Consider the following 21908-nt stretch of genomic DNA (forward strand, 5'->3'; position numbering starts at 1 on the left):
TAGACTTCTCTAGTGCTGGAAACATCCCTTCTATGTCCATATTTGACAGGTTTAAAATATTGAATTGATGCCTGAGGAATTATTCATATTAAGAAAAATTATTGTAGGGATGCTAACATTTTACTGAGCTCTAAAGTTGAAATCTATAGGAAACGGGGAAATTACTCTCCAATAGTTGACAACAACTTACCCAAAGGAAGTTGATTGTGGTTGTTGAAAGTCCATCATGTCATGTTCATTCTGCAACAATAGTCTAGGCCCAACTACTTTTAGCTCTTTTATAAATAACCTGCCTTACCCCATATGCATGAAGAAGGGATGTTCAGTGATAATTTCATATGTTCATTTCTATATGCTAGCCCTCCCAAAATGAAGCTGTCCATGTCACCACATAGTAAACCCAAGACAAATTCAGGCATGAGCTGATAAATAACAAGAAGTATTTGTGCCTTAACTGTTACAGGCAATCACCGTCTCCATCAAGAGGGAGGTTCGCGACTTACGTTTGAAATGGAATGGCATTGCTTACATCAAGTCACTTATCATTAGTGTCCTTTGGGTCACCTTGGACAAAAACCATTATAGAATCAATGACAAAAATACACTAGGTATAAGAACAAATCAGAGGCTGGGCTTTTCCTCATTCTGTTATTGCTTTTCCTTTGTACTGCCTCCATAACCTCATGTTTTGAAATAATCTACAAGCTTTGGCTTGCAAAACTAAGTTTTTCACCATATCTTTGGTATATTATAATAATAAACCAATTCTCATTATTCCTTCAGTGAATAGCTCACCTCTTTCAAAATCAAGGCTCAACAAGATAGTTAGTGATAGAATACCATTTGCCTCAACTAGAGCAGCTCCAACAACACTTTCTTAAGTAACTGTGTTTAAGTAGTTTGCAATTTTTATTAACATAACAGAGTAGCTCCGCAGTGTCAACAAAGATCATAATCCAAGCATCTTATTTCAGTTGCTTGGGATTTAAAAGACCAATTTATTGTGAACATCAAGTATTACTCATTTTTGGAAAAAGTACTTAATAAATCAAAGACATGGATTCTCAACAGCTGATAGCAAAAATTGATGAAACTGTGTAAATAGCATGTTCCAAAATTCAAAGGTACCTGTATTCATATAATTTAGGTTTGTGTGAGCTAGGAAAAAAAACACATGAATGAAAAAGAAACTTCATACAATCTGGAGATCACAATGGACAATATTTTACATGAAATACAACACATATTAATTTATGCACCAGAAGTCACCAGGTAGATGAGTGTTCAGGAAACGGAATATCATAACTTTAAATTGGTCCCAACTTACCAGGCCCCATTCTCCAGTGACCCATCGAGGGGGTGGACATCGCCCAAGGCTGCAACGAATCCGGGCTGGAGGTTTGCTTTCACTCGAGCAATGGGAGGGCGGGAAAGTCTTGCTCAGGTCGCTGCTCTTACATAAAACAATTCGATGCTTAAATCCTGGGCCACATTTGGGAGTACACTGCAAAAGATGGTTCACACTTAATATTTCATCAGTCAATGTTTTTGTATTTAAAAACAGCGAAGTCTATTCAGGGTTTCCAGTTACACTGGATATTTTATTGTCTACACGTAAGACTCAAATGACTAAGGTCATGGCAGTTTTCAGGAATTTGAAAATTCCTTTACTTCTGATTGCAATTACTTGGAATAAATATTTATAGACTGTAGTACTGTGGTAGTGAGATATCAAATGTGTAAAAGCTTTCAACATTCACAAACTGAGCAAATTTGGCATTGCAGTCATTACTGTGAGATACTGACTGAAAAATATTTGGTATCATAACAGGTAAAAGTCCTGTCTTGGTACCACTAATTGGTTTTGGATTCAACTAAAGAGTAAGTACCCAATTTTGATTCTTGGTCTTATCTGTATAACTTCAAGTCAACCAAGATACCAGTAGCCTGATTACAGTAAGTCTGAGTGCCCCATGTTTGGATAAGCGAAATGGTTGCTGGTCTGATCACTAAACAGTGGGGAAATATGTATGGATGTCAGTTGATAATAGGTTAGAAGCCAGATGCATTGATCCCATCTGAAATAGATGCCATCATTTACAAACTAGGCATACAAAGAAGTGATCAAATCAGAAACAAGAGAAAATCTGCAGATGATCAAAATCCGAGCAACACACACAAAGTGCTGGAGGAACTCAGCGGGCCAGGCAGCATCTGTGGAAAAGAGTACAGCTGATATTTTGGGCTGAGACCCTTTGACAGGATACAAGGAAGGGGGCCAGAAAAACAGAGCCCTTGTGGAATACTAATCCATAATACAAGCATTAGTCAAAAGTTTCAGGTGAACCTTCTCGGCATGCAACAAATACCTGCCCCCAATACAGGTGACAAAATATTACAAAGGAAATACATTTAACGCAAGAACCAGCATTGTACTCTCAGCAGAATAATGGAATCCATTGAGAAACAGCACGATCAGACATTTATATCTTTTCCTCAGGGCTTTGTTGATTTTCTGCTGAAACTATGGTGAACAAGAACCCCCCTTAGGAATGCTTTCTCTGTGCTTAGAATATTCAGAGTCCCATGAATTGAGTTATCCTATTGTGAAACTCCATGAGTAGAGCAAACCCTTGTTTCTGAATTATATCCATGGGTTCTGAGCTCTCCTATAACTCAATATAACATCCAAAATAAATAGGACCACAGGGAGACTGTTATAGCCCAGCTCTTACAACTCTGCCTTATGTCTAAGAGTTCTTCTTTAAGGAGAAGGAACTAGCTAACATTTATTTAGCACTCTTCATAACCTTAGAAGTGAAGTCATTGCTCTCCGGTAAGGTAATGTAAAAATAATTTAAATGCCTGACAGTACTCCAAGCCAATTTGTTTCTTTCAGATTTTTAAAACAGAACTTTATCAATGACTGGACAAACAAAACACAGCCAAAAATCCCTAAACCTATACATCTCAGAAACCAATCTGAACAAATTTATGACGACTGAGCTCTGCATTAGTTGGAGAGCAGAATCATGGCCAGCTGGATGACATGTCAAACCTGTTCAGGGTCAGCAATTCAAGTTTAGAAATATAATCTCTTTTGAAACATGCATGCAGCTTTGTAGAACTGCAAGTTTGGACTTCTTGTGCACTGGAAATGTAAAAACCTGTCCAGAGGGCAAGGGTCTATGTCTTAGCAGTGGGAGAAGAAAATAATGTGTCATCGGCCATCTGCTAATATACTGGGATGGTAACTTAGGCAGAAACAGAGTCCATTCAGCCCATCAGGTTCTCCATTTACAGCAACACAGGCAGTCCCATTCCTCATTCTTCCTCCATACTCTGTTCTTTTAGAAACTCACCCAACTCCCATCTGAACACTTGGAATGAATCTGCCTCCAATACAACACCTGGCAGTGCAATCCAGCCCATAACCATGCATAACTCTTCTTTTGTCAATTATCTTCATTCTATGTCCATTCAGTCCCTCTTCTGGAAGGAATATTTTCTGTTTATTCCACTGGCATCCTTCATTTTAAACACCTCTGTCAGATCCCCTTACAACTTCCTCATTTCAAGAACGACCCCAGATTCTCTAGTTTATCAAAATAACTATTCTCTCCCTTTAGGCAAAATGTACAAAAGTCCAAAAGCACATACCACAAGCTCAGGGACTGCTTCTATCCCACTGTCATCAGACTCTGAAATAGACCCCTTGTACACTAAGATGGACTCTTGGCCTCACAAGCTATCTTGTTATGATCTTGCACATTATCTTTTACCTGCGCTGCACTTTTCAGTAGTTTTTACACTTAATTCTTCATTGCTATTGTTTTATCTTATTCTGCCTTAGTGCAGTGTGTAGTGATTTAATCTCTTCAAAGAGGATGCAGCAAAGCTTTTCATTAATAATAAACCAACACCAATACCAAACTGATGTTTTATGAAAATTCATTAATATTTCATTATTTGTTATGCCTCTATTCATAAAGTCTAGGACCCCACTCTGCACTTTCAAACACTTATACACATATACCAGTGATCGCATACCCGTTTAAAAATTGCTCCTTCCAGTTTATATTGCTTCTTCTCCTTTTCCTAACAAAATATATGTAACTTTGCATTTCTCAGCATTAAATTTCATCTCTCATATATCCACCCATCCTGCTAGCCTGTTTATATCCTACTGAATGGCAAGGCAAACAAAAGGGGTTGATTACTGTATTCTTATAGTCACAGTACATCACTAGCTTTGTCACAATTCACTATATTTCTATTTTTGTGTCATTGGTAAATTAGGAAGTTGTGCCGCAGACACTGACATTGATAACCTGCCTTCGCAGTTGGATGAACAAATGAAATTTTTCCTCCTTGGTTCTGTGCTCACCCTCCTCTGCCTTTGGGCAATATAGTAAGGTTATTATTAGGAATGCTGGCAAATTACATTGTCCCATGGGAGTCTTCTGTCATTTTCTGATGTCACGTCTAAATGGGGAAAATAAAAGCTGTATTTACCCATCCTTAACCAATCTCTTATCCAGATGGAATGGGACAAAGGACCTGTAGCACCCCACAATTTCTGTTCATATGAGACCTCCTCCACTTTCCGTAATAATAGGCCAGGTGCCCTGAGGAAATTAAGAATCCGTGCACTGATCTACATCTCACAACTAAACATTTCCGGAAGGAAATGGATAATTACTAGTGCAGTTCTACTTAAGAGATTGAGGCGACTGCTTGATCCACAGTAAATAGTTTTATTCCATAACCACTATCTCTCATCTTGATAAACAACCTAAAGGACAATCATGCCTTTTGTAGTGCCAATGAAGCAGCTCTCAGAAAACATGTCAAACTTGGTCAAAATCAATTTTTATAACAACTTGCATACAAGCATAAAAGAATTGCATCATAAAAATCTGTAAATGACATTACAAGATTGCAGGACATGAAAATGTACCCCTAAATGTTTTGATAACCAATGCAGAATATCAGATGACAGTAGGTTTTTTAGCTATAGAAAGTTCAGTCATAAATCGTCCTCTCACTAAGCACCCTGCAGAGAATGTTCAGGGTATAAAATAAGCACATGTGAGACTCATTACTCAGTAATAATACCAAAATGGTCTTTCTTGTTTTCCTTTTTCTTAAGCTAGCAGGAGTTTTTACTTATAATTATAATAAATGTGGTAAAATTGTAAATGCCTTTGATCAGGCTAAATATAAGTAGCACAAGCAGGAAGCACGTTGGTGTGTGTACCTCAGACCAATCCAGCGCAACCCACTGTGGGGGACAGGACTGGTTATTACAGGGCTCTTTCTCAACAGGCCTGTGGGTGAGACAGTGGCTGTCATCCAGAGTTTCTTCCTCAGATGGTCCAATTTTCCTAATGCACAATACAGTTCGTATACGCATTCCACCATCACAAGTTTTGCTGCATTCTGACCAGTCTCCAATAAACCATCTAGAAGACAGAGAAAATAAAGTTAGAGTTATAGAGTCATACACCCAGAAGGCTATTTATCCAGTGCTACCTCTTGAATGAGTCCCATTTCTTTTCATGTACATACTCATTACCCTTTGGAAATTGCCAATCTCATAAAAAATGTCAAAACGTTTCTCATATTGTAACAACATGACTACAGACTTGAAACACTCACATAAAATGTACATTAAATTATTTAGGTAGCTTACATAAATATGTTGACCAGAGTGGCTTTTCTGATGGTAGAATCTGCTAATACCAATACATTTGTTCTTGGATCACAAATGCATTGTCCAAGAAACCCACCCAGGCTTTAAAGGGATACCAAGAGATTTCATGATGCTGCCTAATGTGTAAATCCAGAATTCAAAGTGTGGGCTACCTGCAGCCACACACAGCTGGTAACATGTATAGTGCTTCCTCACACCCCTGCAGAACTCTGTGCAGCTTTGCAACAGGCCAATCATTATCACTGTCAATGATCAATCAGAATCCCCTCAACTTCGAAGTAAACTAGAAGCTTTTTGTAAGGAACTTTTTGAGCACATTTTATGGAAGTCTCAGTTCAATATATCAAAGGCCATTCCAAAATCCACCTCGGGGATCACTTCCTCCAAAAGGTTTGTCCAGCAGAATTTCTGTGTTCTGAATCATGACTGAAAACTGTTTACAAGACTATTGTTTTGTGAACGATCTTCATTTAGTTCTGATAACCAATTCCATCTGTTTACCTAGCAGTGAAGTAAAACAAATTGAACCTCCGAACAGTGGCACCACATTAATCTGGTTCTAGTCTGATGGTACTTCCTCAAGGTTCAATTCTCTGATGGCCATCAATGCTTCCCTGAGCATCTTTCGGAAACAGATATATCTATGTGGTCACTTTGGTTTTTTTAAACATATTTACTATATTAGTATTTTAATTTATATTACGTTAAATCATTAATTCTACATTGTTGCACCTAGATAGTGAGATCATTCTGCTTGTGGAAAGACCTATAATTTTATGAACTCCCTCTCTTTTACGCTAGGTGTTTTGTTTCCAATTCTCTAATTGCTTATATTAAAATTTCAACTGTACAGACTTGATAAAGAAATCTTACTGTTGCGATTGATGGTTATGATTGCCTCTATGTTTCTCTCTGCCCTAAACATTCCTTCAATTTGTTTCTCCAAGTTCTTCCATTCATTCAGGTCTGCTCTTTCCTCCCTGAATTACTTATGCAGGTTGCTCTTCCTCTTTTGTCTTGCTTTTAATTTGGGTCATGCTTGTTTAGTCTAGACCTCTTGACCTTAGGTATTCATTCATCCTTCATGTTCAGTATGTATTACTTATCTTCTGAAATATGTAAGACGCTCTAGTGATCACATTTCTTCAGATGCTTGCAGGTTGTTTTTAAATTAGACATTGCTCATAATCCTTTGAATCTCTAGATACCACATCATACTGAACTTGATCATTCTGAGGTAACAGTTCCGTAATGCTGATACCAAATTCCTTTCCTGTATTTTCTCTAGATAACTTATCATACCATTACAAAGTTAAATGTGCATCGTCTCGCAAGGCTTTCTTGATACACTTAATCACCAAGCAGTTATGTACCTCAGAATCCAAATTGCTTGGGTATTCCCAAATTAACGAAATTGCCCTGAAAATAATCTTCCTGTTTACGTGTGCCCTTTTTATCTCTTAAAAAAATTCAGACAGTCTTCCATTTTTTTTCTAACCTAGTGATTTTCAATGCACTTCCAGTGTATTTTGTTTGTATTTTTTAAATTATTTAACACAAGGAACACAGTATTAACCACAGCTCTTATATTTCTTAACTTCATGAACCTCCCATGTGCCTCTGACTTACAGAACTGCACTACTCCCTTTCCAGTCTCCTACTACGGTAGTTTGTTGAATTCTGTATGCTCCTGTATGTTGCATTCATTACAATCCTCTGGAGTCAATCATGCCTCTGATTTTCTTATCAGATTGCATTCCTTACTGCTACAATGGCTTCCATTTCTAGCATAACTGTTACTTCTAATTCACAAGAGAGCATATTTTATCATAGATTTGCCTCCTTACTCAAGGCTGAGTCTGCCTGCTCCTTGTTCTCCCTCCTATTTGTCCTACTTTTCTGAGCTGTATGTGAACATATATCTTCCACCTAGTGATCAGCTCTGACTGTGATCTAATTTCCTCTCTGCCAACTCCCCAGCCTATCTGGTTTAAATTATTCTTCCTAGCTGTCTCCTATTTTCCTTGGAAGTCTCAAGCTCTTGCTTATTTAGGTCCTGTTCGAGTCCATAGTTTCACAATTAAACATAAATAAATCGTTTGGCTCCTGATATTTGCCACTTGTTTACATTCTTCAATTTCTTGGTCAATGCTATACTTTGACAAAATGCTAAATACCAAGAAACATTACTTTGCATTCCTATTCTTTGAACTCTTAATCAATCCTTGAGCAGCTTTAAGAGCTGTATGTATATTTTTTCTCTCTGTAAGCTTACTGCTACATAAATCAGTATCACGGGGTTCCATCTTGTATAGTTTGGTTAGTGTCTTCAATGTGCTTCACCGTAACTTCAGATAAACAAGCCACCATTCTAATTGTCAAACACGAGGAAACCTGCAGATGCTGGAAATTCAAACAACACACAAAAAACACCATTCTAATTGTGACTGTCCTCTGCAAACACCAGAAATTCCACATTCCTAAGGAAGAGTTCCTGCACCAGATGGATTATCGAGCTGATTAAAGGATAAGCAATCCATTTTCAGTGACTTCCTGCTATGCATTGAGCTAGTTCTCTTATAGAAACCATGACCATAAAAGATAAGAGCAGAATTAGGCCATTCTTCCCATCCAGTCTGATTTATTATTCCTCTCACCCCCATTCAATGCACCTCCAGTGTGGAATTCTGTGCCCAATGAAGCAGTGGAGGCTACCTTGTTAAGACAAGGTTGGATAGATTTTTGCATAGTAGGGGAATTAAGGGTTATGGGGAAAAGTCTGGTAGGTGTAGATGAGTCCATGGCCAGATCAGCCATGTCCTTATTGAATGGCAGAACAGGTTTGATGGGCCAGATGGCCGACTCCTGCTCCTATTTCTTATATTCATTCACCTGCCTTTTCCCTGTAACCTTTGATGCCTTTACTCATTAAGAACCCATCAACCTCCGCTTTAAATATACACAATGACTTGGCCTCCACAGCCATCTGTGGCAATGGATTCCACAAATTCACCACCCTCTGTCTAAAGAAATTCCTTCTCATCCCTGTTCTAAACAATCCCTCTTTTCTAAGGCTGTGTCCTCTGGACTTATGATCAAAACTAATAACATTCTGTATCAATGTAGTACCTTTAATCAAATCAAAAATTCCACAATAGTTCTCAAAAGCCTTACTGGCTAAACCTGACACAGAGCAATAAAAGGTGATTCTACTAGAAGTGACAAAAAGATTATGCAGTTGATGGGATGGCCACCAATGGAGATAACAGTTAAATTTATCTTGTGATACATATCTCATCCTATGATGTCTTTTGATTTATATTGCATTTTGAAAAAAAAAAACAATGGCAGTGCTTCCAAAGTGGACAGAAGTACAAAGAATAAAATTCTGAAAACTTACTCTGGTGGGCATGGTTCCGTATTGCAAGCTCGCTGAGTTTCTGGTGGCTTACTATCAGGGTCACAATAACTATTCTGGACAATGGAATTGTCATCTAATCTTTTACAAACTACTTCTTGTTTCTGAGCACCTGTAAAAAAGAAGCATTTTATCCCTATTTATTATGAATAGTACATTCTATAAATGATAATTCATTATCAAAACATCTTTGTTAATATATTGCAATTATTGAAATGGAAATACTTTGAGATTTGTTGGGATCCTTTGAAAAATATTTGATGTAAAGCATTACATGAATTTGCCTCTATGAAAATATTTACCACAAGAATACAACTTCTTGTATGACATTACATGCTGTATCACCCACGATTCATCAATAAATCATAGCTAGAAGGATTTTAATTTTCTAAAACATAATGTTTGGGTAGATGAATTTCATAATTTCTAAATATTACTCTGTGGATAGTAGCAGATTTTAGGAGGACCTAGCTGACTAGGGAAATTTAAAGCCTACTTTATATGCATGAATGTATTGTCCTTTGGAAAGACAAAAATTGAAAAAATGTAATAAATAAACTAAAAAATAAATTTTTTGAAAACTCTTACAGAGAAAAGGGTCCTGGGTTTTCACATGAACAAATCTTTGGAGATATTTGGTCAATTTATAAGGCTGTTATAAAAACATAATGGAATCTTGGCATTATAAAAGAGATAGACAGGGGCAAATGCAAAGAGATTTATTAAACCTATATAAAGCACTATTTCAGTTTTAGCTGTAGCATTACTGTATGTCTAGTTCTGGGCACCAGACAATGAGAAAATGTCAAGACACTAGAGAAGGTGTAAAAGAGATTTACCTAAATGTCAACTGGGATGAAGGACATTTATTATTACATAGAGGGTTAAATAGAGATTTAAAAGTAGTGTTCAAATTTGTATTCAGTTTTTGATCGAATGCATTTGAGCAAACTCTTTCCAGTGGTACAAGGTTCAGGAACATTTATTTAAGACAAGGTTTTATATGCATGTGGAAGTAACATACTATTTTAAGCAGTGAATTTTTTACTCCAATCTTGAAGAATGGAATGCAGGTTTAACTCTAACTTTTAAACTGGAATTCTATATGTGGCTGAGAAGAGTAACTTCACAGAACTATGATCAAATGCAGATATCTCAGACAAGTAATATTGTCACAGTGGTTCAAAGGCTTACTTCTGTGCTGTAAGATTATATGGAAAGTAAATGTACATGTAAAATGTGTCCTCAAGAGGTGGAAATACTCAGAGTTCCAACTCCTGCTGTAAGAACAGATTCATATTTCAAATGCAGAAGCATTATCACAGTCAAGTGAATTTAACAGTTAAATTTCTAATTCATAATTAACAAGATTGAGGGATAAACAGGAGAAAATATACAGATGCTGGAAATCCAAGCAACACTCACAAAACGCTGGAGGAACTCAGCAGGCTAGACAGAATCTATGGAAAAAAATACAGTCGATGTTTCGGGCTGAAACCCTTTGGCAAGACTGGAGAAAAACACTGAGGAGTAGATTTAAAAGGTGGGGGGGGGGAGGAGAGAGAAACACCAGGTGATAGGTGAAAACTGGAGGGGGAGGGATGATGCAAAGAACTGGGAAGTTGATTGGTGAAAGAGACAGAAGGCCATGGAAGAAAGAAAAAGGGAAGAGAAGCACCAGAGGAAGACGATGGATGGGCAAGGAGATAAGGTGAGAGAAGGAAAAGCAGATGGGAAATGGTGAAGTGGGGGCAGGTGGGGGACATTACTGGAAATTGATGTTCATGCCATCAGGCTGAAGACCGCCCAAACAGAATACAAGGTATTGTTCCTCCAACCTAAGTGTGACCTCATCCCAACAGTGGAGGAGGCCATGGATGGACATATAGGAATGGGAATGGGAAGTGGAATTAAAATGGGTGGCCACTGAGAGATCCCGCTTGTTCTGGCGGACAGAGCATAGATGCACGGTGAATCCGTCTCCCAATCTACATCGGGGTGATAACTTCATGCAAGAAATTTACTTCAACTCTAAATAATTTGTGTAGTTCATCCTTTCTTTAACTTACTGTATTGTTACAATATTGATGCTATCCTTTCCCACACTCTTCTAAACATATTATAAAGTTTTGAAATTGGTTTTATATACACTTGTTACACCATCAGGAGAAAGAGAATGACAGGAGAAGTGCTGAAGGCAACCACCATCTTCCGGGAACTCTGGCAAATTTCTGCTAACGGAATAGCTACTGATTGGGCTAATCCCTTGAAAATACAGGGCCATTGTATCTTAGGTGATGTAGTTTGATTACATGCAGTTATCCCTCAATTATGACATTTATTAATAAGAAATTTAGCTGTTTTATTCTAATTCTGAAATCACCAAAGTAACACATGATTCTAATATCCTTATTAGAAATAAACACCATTAAGGGTAAAAAAGAATAGAATTCTTTTCCCCTCTCCAAAATATTAAGGGTCAAATGCAAATACTGTATATATCAGCACTTCAAATTTGAGACCAGATACTGAGCAGTAGCACAATAGCCAAAAGTGGAATATGTCAATAGTTCTTCACGCTAATTCATAATCTTCCAGTGGACATCAAGATTTGGAACAGAAACCAAGGCTGAATTTCCTCTCCTGCCCAGATGAACCAAATTCAATAGTATTCAGTTACTACTGCTTAGCGTTATTCATGAAGTTTTGTACAGCGTGAAAACTGTATTGAGAACATGTTAGTGTGACTAAACCCTGCCAGAAATATGTTCTTTGTTTTATCCATTCTGACGCCCTCTCCCCACCACCCCCCAACATCAATCTCTGCAACTCAGAACGTACCTCTTGTGTTTCCCAGTTCAAATGAAGAATCTTTGACCAGAAACATTAACTCTTGTTTCTCTTTCCACAATCACCATTTATCTTGAAAAATGTTTCTGCTGCTTTCTATTTTTATTACATTCCATTGTATATGACTTATCAGCAATCCTTTGTACCTATTAGACTATTTGATACATTATCACTGACCTTTAACAAGGCCTCTTGTTTCTTCTTAAATGTTACTTAAAGGTTGGCATAATGGTATAACTAGTAGAGATGCTAGCTCACAGTGCCCAAGACCTGGTTTCAATCCTGCCCTCGGGTACTTTCATTGCAGAGTATGTACTCAATGCTCACTTGGATTTCTTACAAATGTACTGACATCTTCCCACATCGTCAAAAATGTGTCTGTTGATAACTTAATTAGTCATTGTACAATTCTGGTATATAAGTGAATGATAGTATTGGGGAGTGATGAAAATATGGGAAGAACAAAAATAAATGGGATTGATGTAGCTTTAGTGTAAATGAGTAGTTAATGGTCAGTGTGGACTCAGTGTGGGCTGAGGAGCCTGTTTCCTTGCTCTGACTGTGATTCTATGGCAAAAATCACAAGGAAAATTATAACATTTAATATTATAACATAAATATATTTATAGTAGAAATATTAAATATATTATACTAAATACATAATATTGCATACCCTAATATTAAATATTATAATGTCAATTCACAAACTGGGAAGGAGCAGAGAGTGGTACTAATTGAATAATTTCCTCTGAGATGAACTGCTTTCTTCATCACTGCATAATTTTGAGATTCCAAGTCTTTATTATAACCAAACTCATTAATATTTGGGGAAATGTTTCAACAATGGATTTAAATACACCCTAGGAAGATTTTACGGTTCTACTGATAGCTTAAAGACCAGGGTTATCTATGCTACTGCAGAACGTATGTAATTCTACCTCCAGCACAGGTGGCTGAGCATTCTGACCATGGCAGATGATGCCATGTAAATCCCACTTCTGTATCACCACTACCAGTGCGCGTGATTGGAACGTTAAACTTGTACTGAATCCCTTGGTTCGGTTCTTGTAGAAGCACCTGAGACAAAACAGAACAGAATTGAGTCTAGAACCCTGTTTAAAAGGTTTATTTATGCATAATGTCATGCACATACTGTTATTCAATTTAACTTGTCATATAAAAGCAATTTTTTTGCGTTCCACTACCTGAAGAAAAAGTACATATCTATTTCTCTGTGCTAATTAAGCTTAGTGATGCCAGAACCCTAGCCCTGAATACTTTATCCATATTTATCAATGAGACGCCCAAGTCAGGAGTGCACAGTGACTTAGTATTTCTATCACTGCTATTTACACCTGTTCTCGGCTTCTTTTTAGGGTTTTCAGAAGTGTGAGGGGAGGCAAGTCTTGAATCTGACCAACCAAACTAACGAAAGGGTGGCAACATCCAGTAGAATTCCATAAAGAAACCTGCTTCTTATTTTTGGAAGACACAGGGAGCTTTCAGAAATAGCAATATTGATTTAGAAAACATTCCTGGAGTGGGAGAAAGAAAGAATTTTGGGGAGAGCAATCAAACAGTGGAAATGTGGGGGCGCAAGAAGAAACAGGAAACATGCAGAACTGTAGTAGAAGCCATCTGCAGCCAGCCTCAGAGGGAGTATATGTCAATATGGAGATCAAAGCAACGTGCTGCAAAAACATTGTGCTGGTCAAAATCAGAAATTTTATTTTCCATATATACTGGGAGATGCACATCTTAAATGGCAAACGAAATAATTTAGAAATTGGACCAATATCAAACTGGGGTGCTGTCCAGGAGCAACACATACTGGAATGTGGCTAGACTGTAGGACCTTAGTTTGTTTCAAATGATGCCAAGGGTGGCATCAAGTTCACCCCGATGACTGCTGGCACTACAGCAAGTTTGGCTGGCTCAGAACCCAGCCTAGGGACTGAAGAGAATCTCGGGAACAATCAGCTGGAGGTGTGAACAGTGGCCACCAATGACTCGCAGTCTTATATAGAACTCAGAAAGCCAAACCTCCTCCCTCGTGGTACCACGTTATGTGTTGAAATATTGAGAAATTTTCAATGAAGAAATCTCATAGCAACATATTAATACATTTACTGTTGTACTAAGAAAATTAATTAGAAATGAATTCAACAGTTTTCTTGTCAAAGGTTAAATGGAGTTTCTTGAGCCTGCAGTTGCAGCTGGCAGGGAAATAAATCTCACTGGACGTTACCCCAGAAAAGTCATTGCAGGTAGGAGCAAATATTGTATACTTATAACTGATAAAGGTCAAATGCTAACTGAATGCTTATTTCTACCAAGGGCTCCTTTGGAGGAAATTCTACAAAGCACAATTTCCACAAATTTTCAAAGTGGCCAGTGCGCAAGTTATTTCAGCAAATAAGTATGCAAGGTTAAAGAATAAGGTAGACATTGTGGACAGTGAAAATGAACAAAAAATAGAATTAGTCTTCATATTCCTGCACAGATCTATGAATGGTAGTAAATTAGTTTTTTTGTTTTAAATGCTACATTTTTTCCCAGTTTGGTCATGTTTAAGTGATACAGTTTTGGTTTCCACATCACTGTCAACTGTGTTGCACTCACCATCTTTTAAACAAAGTCCTTCCAAAATGTTCTTAACCATCTTATGACAGGTGTACTTTGGTAATTTGTGAATTATCATTAATATCATATCATGTGACCTTTTGATGATGGAAAGACTATGAGATTAAGTCCCTCCTTGCATGAGACCCAGCCTCTTAACTATTGCAACAGACACAGTATTTATGAAGGTGCAAACAACACACACAAAATGCTGGTGGAACACAGCAGGCCAGGCAGCATCTCTAAGGAGAAGCACTGTCGACGTTTCGGGCTGAGACCCTTCATCAGGACTAACTTAAAAGAAAGATACTAAGAGATTTTAAAGTAGTGGGGGGAGGGGGAAATGCGAAATGATAGGAGAAGACCAGAGGGGGTGGGATGAAGCTAAGAGCTGGAAAGGTGATTGGCGAAAGTGATACAGAGCTGGAGAAGGGAAAGGATCATGGGACGGGAGGCCTCAGGAGAAAGAAAGGGGGAGGGGAGCACCAGAGGGAGATGGAGAACAGGCAAAGTGATGGGCAGAGAGAGAGAAAAGAAAACAAACAACTAAATATGTCAGGGATGGGGTAAGAAGGGGAGGAGGGGCATTAACGGAAGTCAATGTTCATGCCATCAGGTTGGAGGCTACCCAGCTGGTATATAAGGTGTTGTTCCTCCAACCTGAGTGTGGCTTCATCTTGACAGTAGAGGAGGCCATGGATAGACATATCAGAATGGGAATGGGACGTGGAATTAAAATGTGTGGCCACTGGGAGATCCTGCTTTCTCTGGCGGACCGAGCTTATGGAGATGATTCTGTTTGAGTTTCAAGTCAGAACATTGATAGCTGTGGAGTTAGTGATGATATTGCCATTGAATGTCAAGGGTAGATTGTCAGACTCCTGTTTTTTTGGGGGGGGTGGAATTATCACTGACTGGTGAGAATGTTACTTGCCACATAGTAACCCACACCAGAATGACGTGTGCATGATTCTGTTGCATGCAGATATGGGATGCCTCAATTGCAGAGGAGTTGCAAATGGATTACCCTCTTTCTCTCTCTCTCCAAGGGCAGTCATTGATGCGTCAATTGAAGATAATTAGACCCTGGACATGATTCTGAGGATTTCCTGCAGTGATTCCTGAGACTAGGAGAATTAGCCATCAACAGCCACAACCAACCTCCCAGTGTCACATAGAGGGTTGTGGCTATTAACTTGCTATATTGGCTAGAAGAGCAGGGCAGGGAATGGTACCCTTCAATAAACTGCTGATCTCGTCCCATTTCAAAGCTTATCCAATGTCAAGGAGAGTCAGGGTTTGATCAATATAATTACAGCAATGCTGAAGAACTAAAATTTATTTATAATGAATCTATTCACAGGTTGGCGCCCTGCTACTAGACCCAATATTAATTCTAATTCTGCTCCATTAACATCACTCTGTGTCTGCAAGATGCATGACAATAACCCCTCAATATTGCCTGAATATTAACCCACACCACCACCTTTTCTGCTATCTCTATGGCCCATAAGGAAAGCAAAAATAAAATATGGGGATTCCAGCACTTCTAAGTCATATTATCTGGATTTGGTCAGATATTGTCATTCTTTCCAACATTCAGTTAAAGCCTGGGATTCCATGTCAACATTACTCTAGAAACAGTGTTAGCTGGTGGACGGTATAGCAAGCAGAAGGCTTGCCATTATCTTATAATGTGCTAAGACGGTAGCGCGATATTAATACGCAGCAGCCTCTCCGGATTCTGGATTGGGGATTGCCAAACGTTATGTGGATTTTCTGGTGTAGTCTGTTTTGTCATGTGCTTTTGTGATATCATTCTGGAGGAACGTTGTCTCATTTTTTAACTGCATTGCATTTGTGGTTTCTAAATGACAAATAAACTGAATCTGAATCTGATAAGCAGGGTTGGTGAACTTACAGCATACGTGCCCAAGATGTCATATGCAAACATTTTGTTGGCACACAGCATGCTGTGCTACCTGTTTAAATCCCGTCGATAATAACACAATACATAATGATTATCTTCACTGCCAAAGGAAGCACCAAATGATCGTTTACAACCCAAGAACAGTGAAATATTTTCATAGAAAGTGTTTCATGCTGGCTTGGTGCCAGCTAAACCTTGAGGAAATAACAAGCAGGATAAACAAAGGAGAAATGGTGGATGTTGTGTACAGAAGACCGCTGATAAGGTACCACATATGAGGCTGCTAAACAAGACAGGAGCACATAGCATTCCAGGAAAGATAGTCGCATGGATAGAGAATTGGCTGATTGGCAAAGAGTAGGAATAAAGAGAGCCTTTTCTGGTTTGCTGCTGGTAACCAGTGTTTTTCTACATGGTTTGTTGTCCAGACCACTACTTTTTAAGTTACACGTCAATGATTTGGATGACGGAATTGATGGCTTTGCGGCCAGCTTTGCAGACAATACAACGACAGCTGGAAGGGCAGGTAGAGTTGAGGAAACAGAAAGGCTGTAAAAGGAAAATGGGCAAAGAAGTGTGAGATGGAATACAGTGTCGGGAAGTGTTATGGTCATGCACTTTGGTATAAGGAACAAAAATGTAGACTATTTTCTAAACAGGCAGAAAATTCAAAAATCCGAGGTACAAAGGGACTTGGAACCCCCCCCCCCCCCCCCCACCTGAAAGGTTAATTTGCAGGTTGAGTTGGTGTTGAGGAAGGCAAATGCAATATTAACATTCATTTTGAGATGACTAGAACATAAAACAAAGGGTGGAATGGTGAGGCTTTATAAGGCACTGGTGAGTCCTTACTTGAAGTATTATGAGCAATTTTGGGTCCCTTGCCTAAGGAAGGATGTGCTGACATTGGAGATGATTCAAAGGAGGCTCAGGAGACTGATTCCAAGAATGAAAGACTTATCATATGAAGAGCATTTGATAGCACTGGGCCTGTACTCATTGGAATTTAGAAGAATGAGGTGGAATCTCATTGAAACCTATCAAAAGGCCTAGATAGAGAGAATGTGGAGAGGATGTTTCCTAAAGTGGGGAAGTCTAGGACCAGAGGGCACAGCCACAGAATAGAGGGACCTCTATTTAGAATGGAGATGAAGAGCAATGTCTTTAGCCAGAAAGTGGTGAAACTGTGGAACATGTTGCCACAGGTGATTGTGAAGGGCCCGTCATTGAGTATATTTAAAGTGGAGGTTGATTAGTCAGGGTGTGAATGGTTGTGGGGAGAAAGCAAGAAAATGGGTAAACATATTAATGGAGTTGAGGGGGGAAATGTATTAGCCATGATGAAATGGTTGTTGGGCCAAAATGACCTGATTCTGCTCCTATATTTTTATGGTCTTAGACAGTTGTGAGAATATGTGACATTAGATGATAAGTTTGGAAGTCCTTGTAGACCTGGTATACACATCAGTAGTTTGGACAGTAAACGGTTACAATTACAATGCTACTTACAAAGGATGTTATTATTCAACTGTTTTTAAAAATATTTATAATTTTTGAACATTTTCTAAAATGATTCATTTATTGAAGGCTTATATGAACCCTTCAAAAAATTGAGCGTTATGTGTGAGATGAAGTGTTAGTTTGATCTTGGAGTGGGTTAAAAGGTCAGCACAATATGTGGGCTGAAGGGCCTGTACTGTGCTGAAATGCTCTACTGTATGTTCTAGTTACAAAAAGGTATTGCAATACCTACTAACCAGTATGTGCAAATTCCTAAATGTGCTCTCCGTAGAGAGCACTCCATACTTGGAACTTGAGATTTTTAAGGCTCTGTTATGGGTATGAACTCATTTCTTTGGACAGATTCCAGCCCATAATTTGAAACAAGCCAGATGAGTAAATATGTAAATAAAGAAGACATGTTATGGTACATCAATTCTGACGGTCTTTGACCTGAATAATTAACTCTGTTGCTCTTTCCAAAGATACCACCTGACCTACAAAATGCTTACAGCATTTCCTGTTTGTATTTCAGATTGTCAGCAACTGTATCTCAAACTGTGTTTAAGTTTGATAAGCACTTTTTTATTTAGCAAGGTGGCATAGGCAGAAGAGCTATGCTTCCAATGATGATGGCTTGAAAATTGATACCGTGATGCATTCTGAGATAATTACTGTGATCACATTATGTGCTTGTAAACAGCAAAAAAACAGTTTTTGGCATTTGGTGAAGCTGGTGCCCTTAGATTAATAGGGCAGGCTGGTATTCAAGAGGATGAGTGATGTAAAGCATTGCCAATTACCAAAAAAAATTTTAATAGCTCCAATACAAGGCAATGACACATTAGCAGCTCTATAAGTATCTTCTTTCTTACTTCTGCAAATACTTATTACCACAAACCCTTGCATTCCTGTAACACACAACAGCAAACTTTAACTTACCAAGAATAGGTCCATATTAACAGAAAATTCTAAGTGGCATGATATGTCTATTGAAAGTAAATCCCATTACAGCAACACACACAAAATTCTGGAGCATCTACGAAAGGAGTGTAGTCAATGCAATGTACCAAGAGTTCCTCCAGCATTTTGTGTTGTGTTGCTTGGATTTCCAGCATCTGCAGATTTTCCCTGGTTTGTGATTGGCACATTACTGCAATTGTCTTTCTATCTTCACCTAGTCCTCTACTTCTCCTGGGTAGTACTCGAGCAAAACAGTCCGTCTGCTACATTTGTAAAAGAGTCTTTAGAGATTGACATGAATCTCATCTCTTGTTAGGTAAACCATGAGATGGAATGGCCTGAAGAGGCTATTGAGGATCACAGATCAGATGAATTACTGCAAACTCAGCTATTACTGCTTTGTTGTCACTGATGGGACCACCGGCACAATATGATTTTTGAATGGTGGGAAAACAGAACTAACTGTTTCAAAGAAATCAACGATACCCAATCTCATGGGTTGCCTGCAACTAGTCAGGAACACTGAAACAAGAGAAAAACACCCCCCACGTACTGTACCAGGGGTGCTGTAGCTGTAGAACTCCCTGGAGCTGCCATATGCTGTACAGAGGCCATTGTGTTGCCTAACAATTCTGTAGTGAACTGTACATTAAGCTAATGAAAACCTCCATTCCAGCCAGCACCTGATACAACTGCCAATCAATAATGTCCAGCTTTTTTTTTATACACAGGACCCCTAAGATCTAAAGTACCCTAAGATCATTGAATCTTCCAACAGTAAATGACGTGTCACCAAATGACTCATGTCAGGCTCACTTTCCAAGTCTCCTGAGCTGATAGTCTCTGAAGGGCACACAGTACTTTCAGCTAAAGGGCTGACAGACTTCAGAATATGATTCAGTGAGTATCAACAAAGGTAGAAAAAGAGACAAAAGCTTTCCCAAATGTGCACTTGCTTGTGGACCCTGATATCCTTCAGCCTCTCACGTTAGGACACAATGAAAGGCCAGGGTGCCAGACTGGAAATCCTGACTGGTTGTTGTTGCACACTCTCTCCTCATGGGTTTAGCTGAACGGTTTCATCATAGAAGCATGGAGCTCGGAAAGCAGGGTGGAGAACGAAGGATTCAGTGAAAGGAATTACCCTTCAATATAAAGACTGACGTTTCTTGGAAAATAGATAGTTGAGAGCTCTAAAACTGATCACCATTTAAATTCTGCAATAGCCTAAGGGCAAGCACTTCAGCCCTTCCATTTATTAATTTCTTTGCAGACCAGAGATTACCAGGAAGGGAAAGGATATGGATTCCCCCAATTCCATCCTTTCCAATAGTCCCGATAGTTTGTCTTCCATCCAAAATACAAATGAGATTATCAACTGGGACTAGCAGACTGATATGGACCAAAAGGGCATGTTTCTATGCTATATTGCTCTGTGACACTAAAAATCATTATCTAGTCCCTTATCTGCCTTAGCCCAATAGAGGAGCAACTAATCAGTTACACCACTCAAGCCTCAGCTATGGATTTTCCATACCCAGGTGATGCATCATTTCTTCCAAGTGATTGAGCATGAGGTGTGGGCAGTTCTGAATGTTCAACCTTTTAAAAGTAATCAAAAATAATTAACTGAAGAGATGTTAGAAATTTAGTTGAAATACACATCATCAACTTTGTGCTTGTTTTTGGTCATACTAAATTACTGCAACTGATCCAAAAACAAAAATGAGCAGTTCCCACGATTTTCACAATAACAATTTTGCAAAACACCACAAAATGAAGAAGAGAACTGCTTTGAAACTGATGTCTGCCACATCTCAAAGTTAACACATTTCGAGTATTAGCCAATGTTAGAGTATTAATTTCCTGAACCGAGCTCATATTTAGAGTCCATGCGCATGGCTTGCAAACGTTGCCTGATAATACCGCTGTAAAGTACCTGCAAATTACTTTACATTTATTAATCTATGAACTCTTGCATGATGTAAAATTATTCTGCTCCTGCAAAGTAGTAATTCTTATCTTCATGAGGACAAAAATACAATTTTACACTATGAACCAGATAGTTCCTGCACATATGCAAAGACAGATTCATCCTGACGTGGCTCACTATCTGAACTTGTAATCTGTCAAAGGCTTTGTAACAATTTCTAAGCACTTCTGGTAGTCAGACATTTAAAAGACAATTCAGTAGCTTGAAATTATTTACAAATAATAACATATTTAAAATAAAATATGAAATACAAATAAATAATCAAAAATACTGAAATAAAGTTAAGCAAACTGAAGATGGGCAAACTCATTTAAATGGATAGATATTCCAGCAGTACCGAGAGAATATTGACAAATGAGCAGATAAACTATGCAAATCAATTGGACAGTTGATCCTCTTACATTGATTTAATCTGGGGCACCAAAATATGCACAAATATGAACTACGTATGTTAGCTTTCCTTATAATTCATAGTTTGATCTATAAAGCATAATTTCACCAGAATTCCAGCTAGGGTCTGGAAATATGGATAGGTTGGGGTCTGATGTGGCTATCATTTTTTGCTAACAGTTGCTTGTTCTGAAGGCAATCAGTAACAAGCGGACAGTAAACATCCATAAAACTTAACAGATGAATGTTTTCACAGTTTCTTACTTTGTAGGTGGAGACCATTTCACCCATTCAGTCCTCAGAGCAATTTCACTCTCCGCTAATTTCTCTGCAACCCATTTTCTCTCACAGGCCTGTCCATTCTACCTCTATTTTCCTACCACTCACCTATGCACCAGCATCAACTAACAGTGGCCAATTGGCCCACTGGCCAGTAATCATTGGGAAGTAGGAGATGAACACCTGGGGGAAACTCACATGGGCACAGGAAGGAAGGGCAAACAGACAACACTGGAGATCAAGATGA

General features: G+C 38.5%; 1 protein-coding gene across 1 annotated transcript in view; it reads right to left on the minus strand.

The window, feature by feature from the left end:
* adamts6 (ADAM metallopeptidase with thrombospondin type 1 motif, 6) overlaps positions 1–21908 on the minus strand; it is a 256947-nt gene that overhangs the window by 15179 nt on the left and 219860 nt on the right. The window contains exons 20-23 of the mRNA XM_073064545.1: positions 12923–13061; positions 9117–9246; positions 5261–5465; positions 1328–1504 (exon numbers count right to left, since the gene is read on the minus strand). Coding sequence (XP_072920646.1) covers positions 1328–1504; positions 5261–5465; positions 9117–9246; positions 12923–13061 — 651 coding nt within the window. The remainder of the gene's footprint in view (positions 1–1327; positions 1505–5260; positions 5466–9116; positions 9247–12922; positions 13062–21908) is intronic.

The sequence above is a fragment of the Hemitrygon akajei genome, chromosome 13, assembly GCF_048418815.1.
Source record: "Hemitrygon akajei chromosome 13, sHemAka1.3, whole genome shotgun sequence".
NCBI lineage: Eukaryota > Metazoa > Chordata > Chondrichthyes > Myliobatiformes > Dasyatidae > Hemitrygon > Hemitrygon akajei.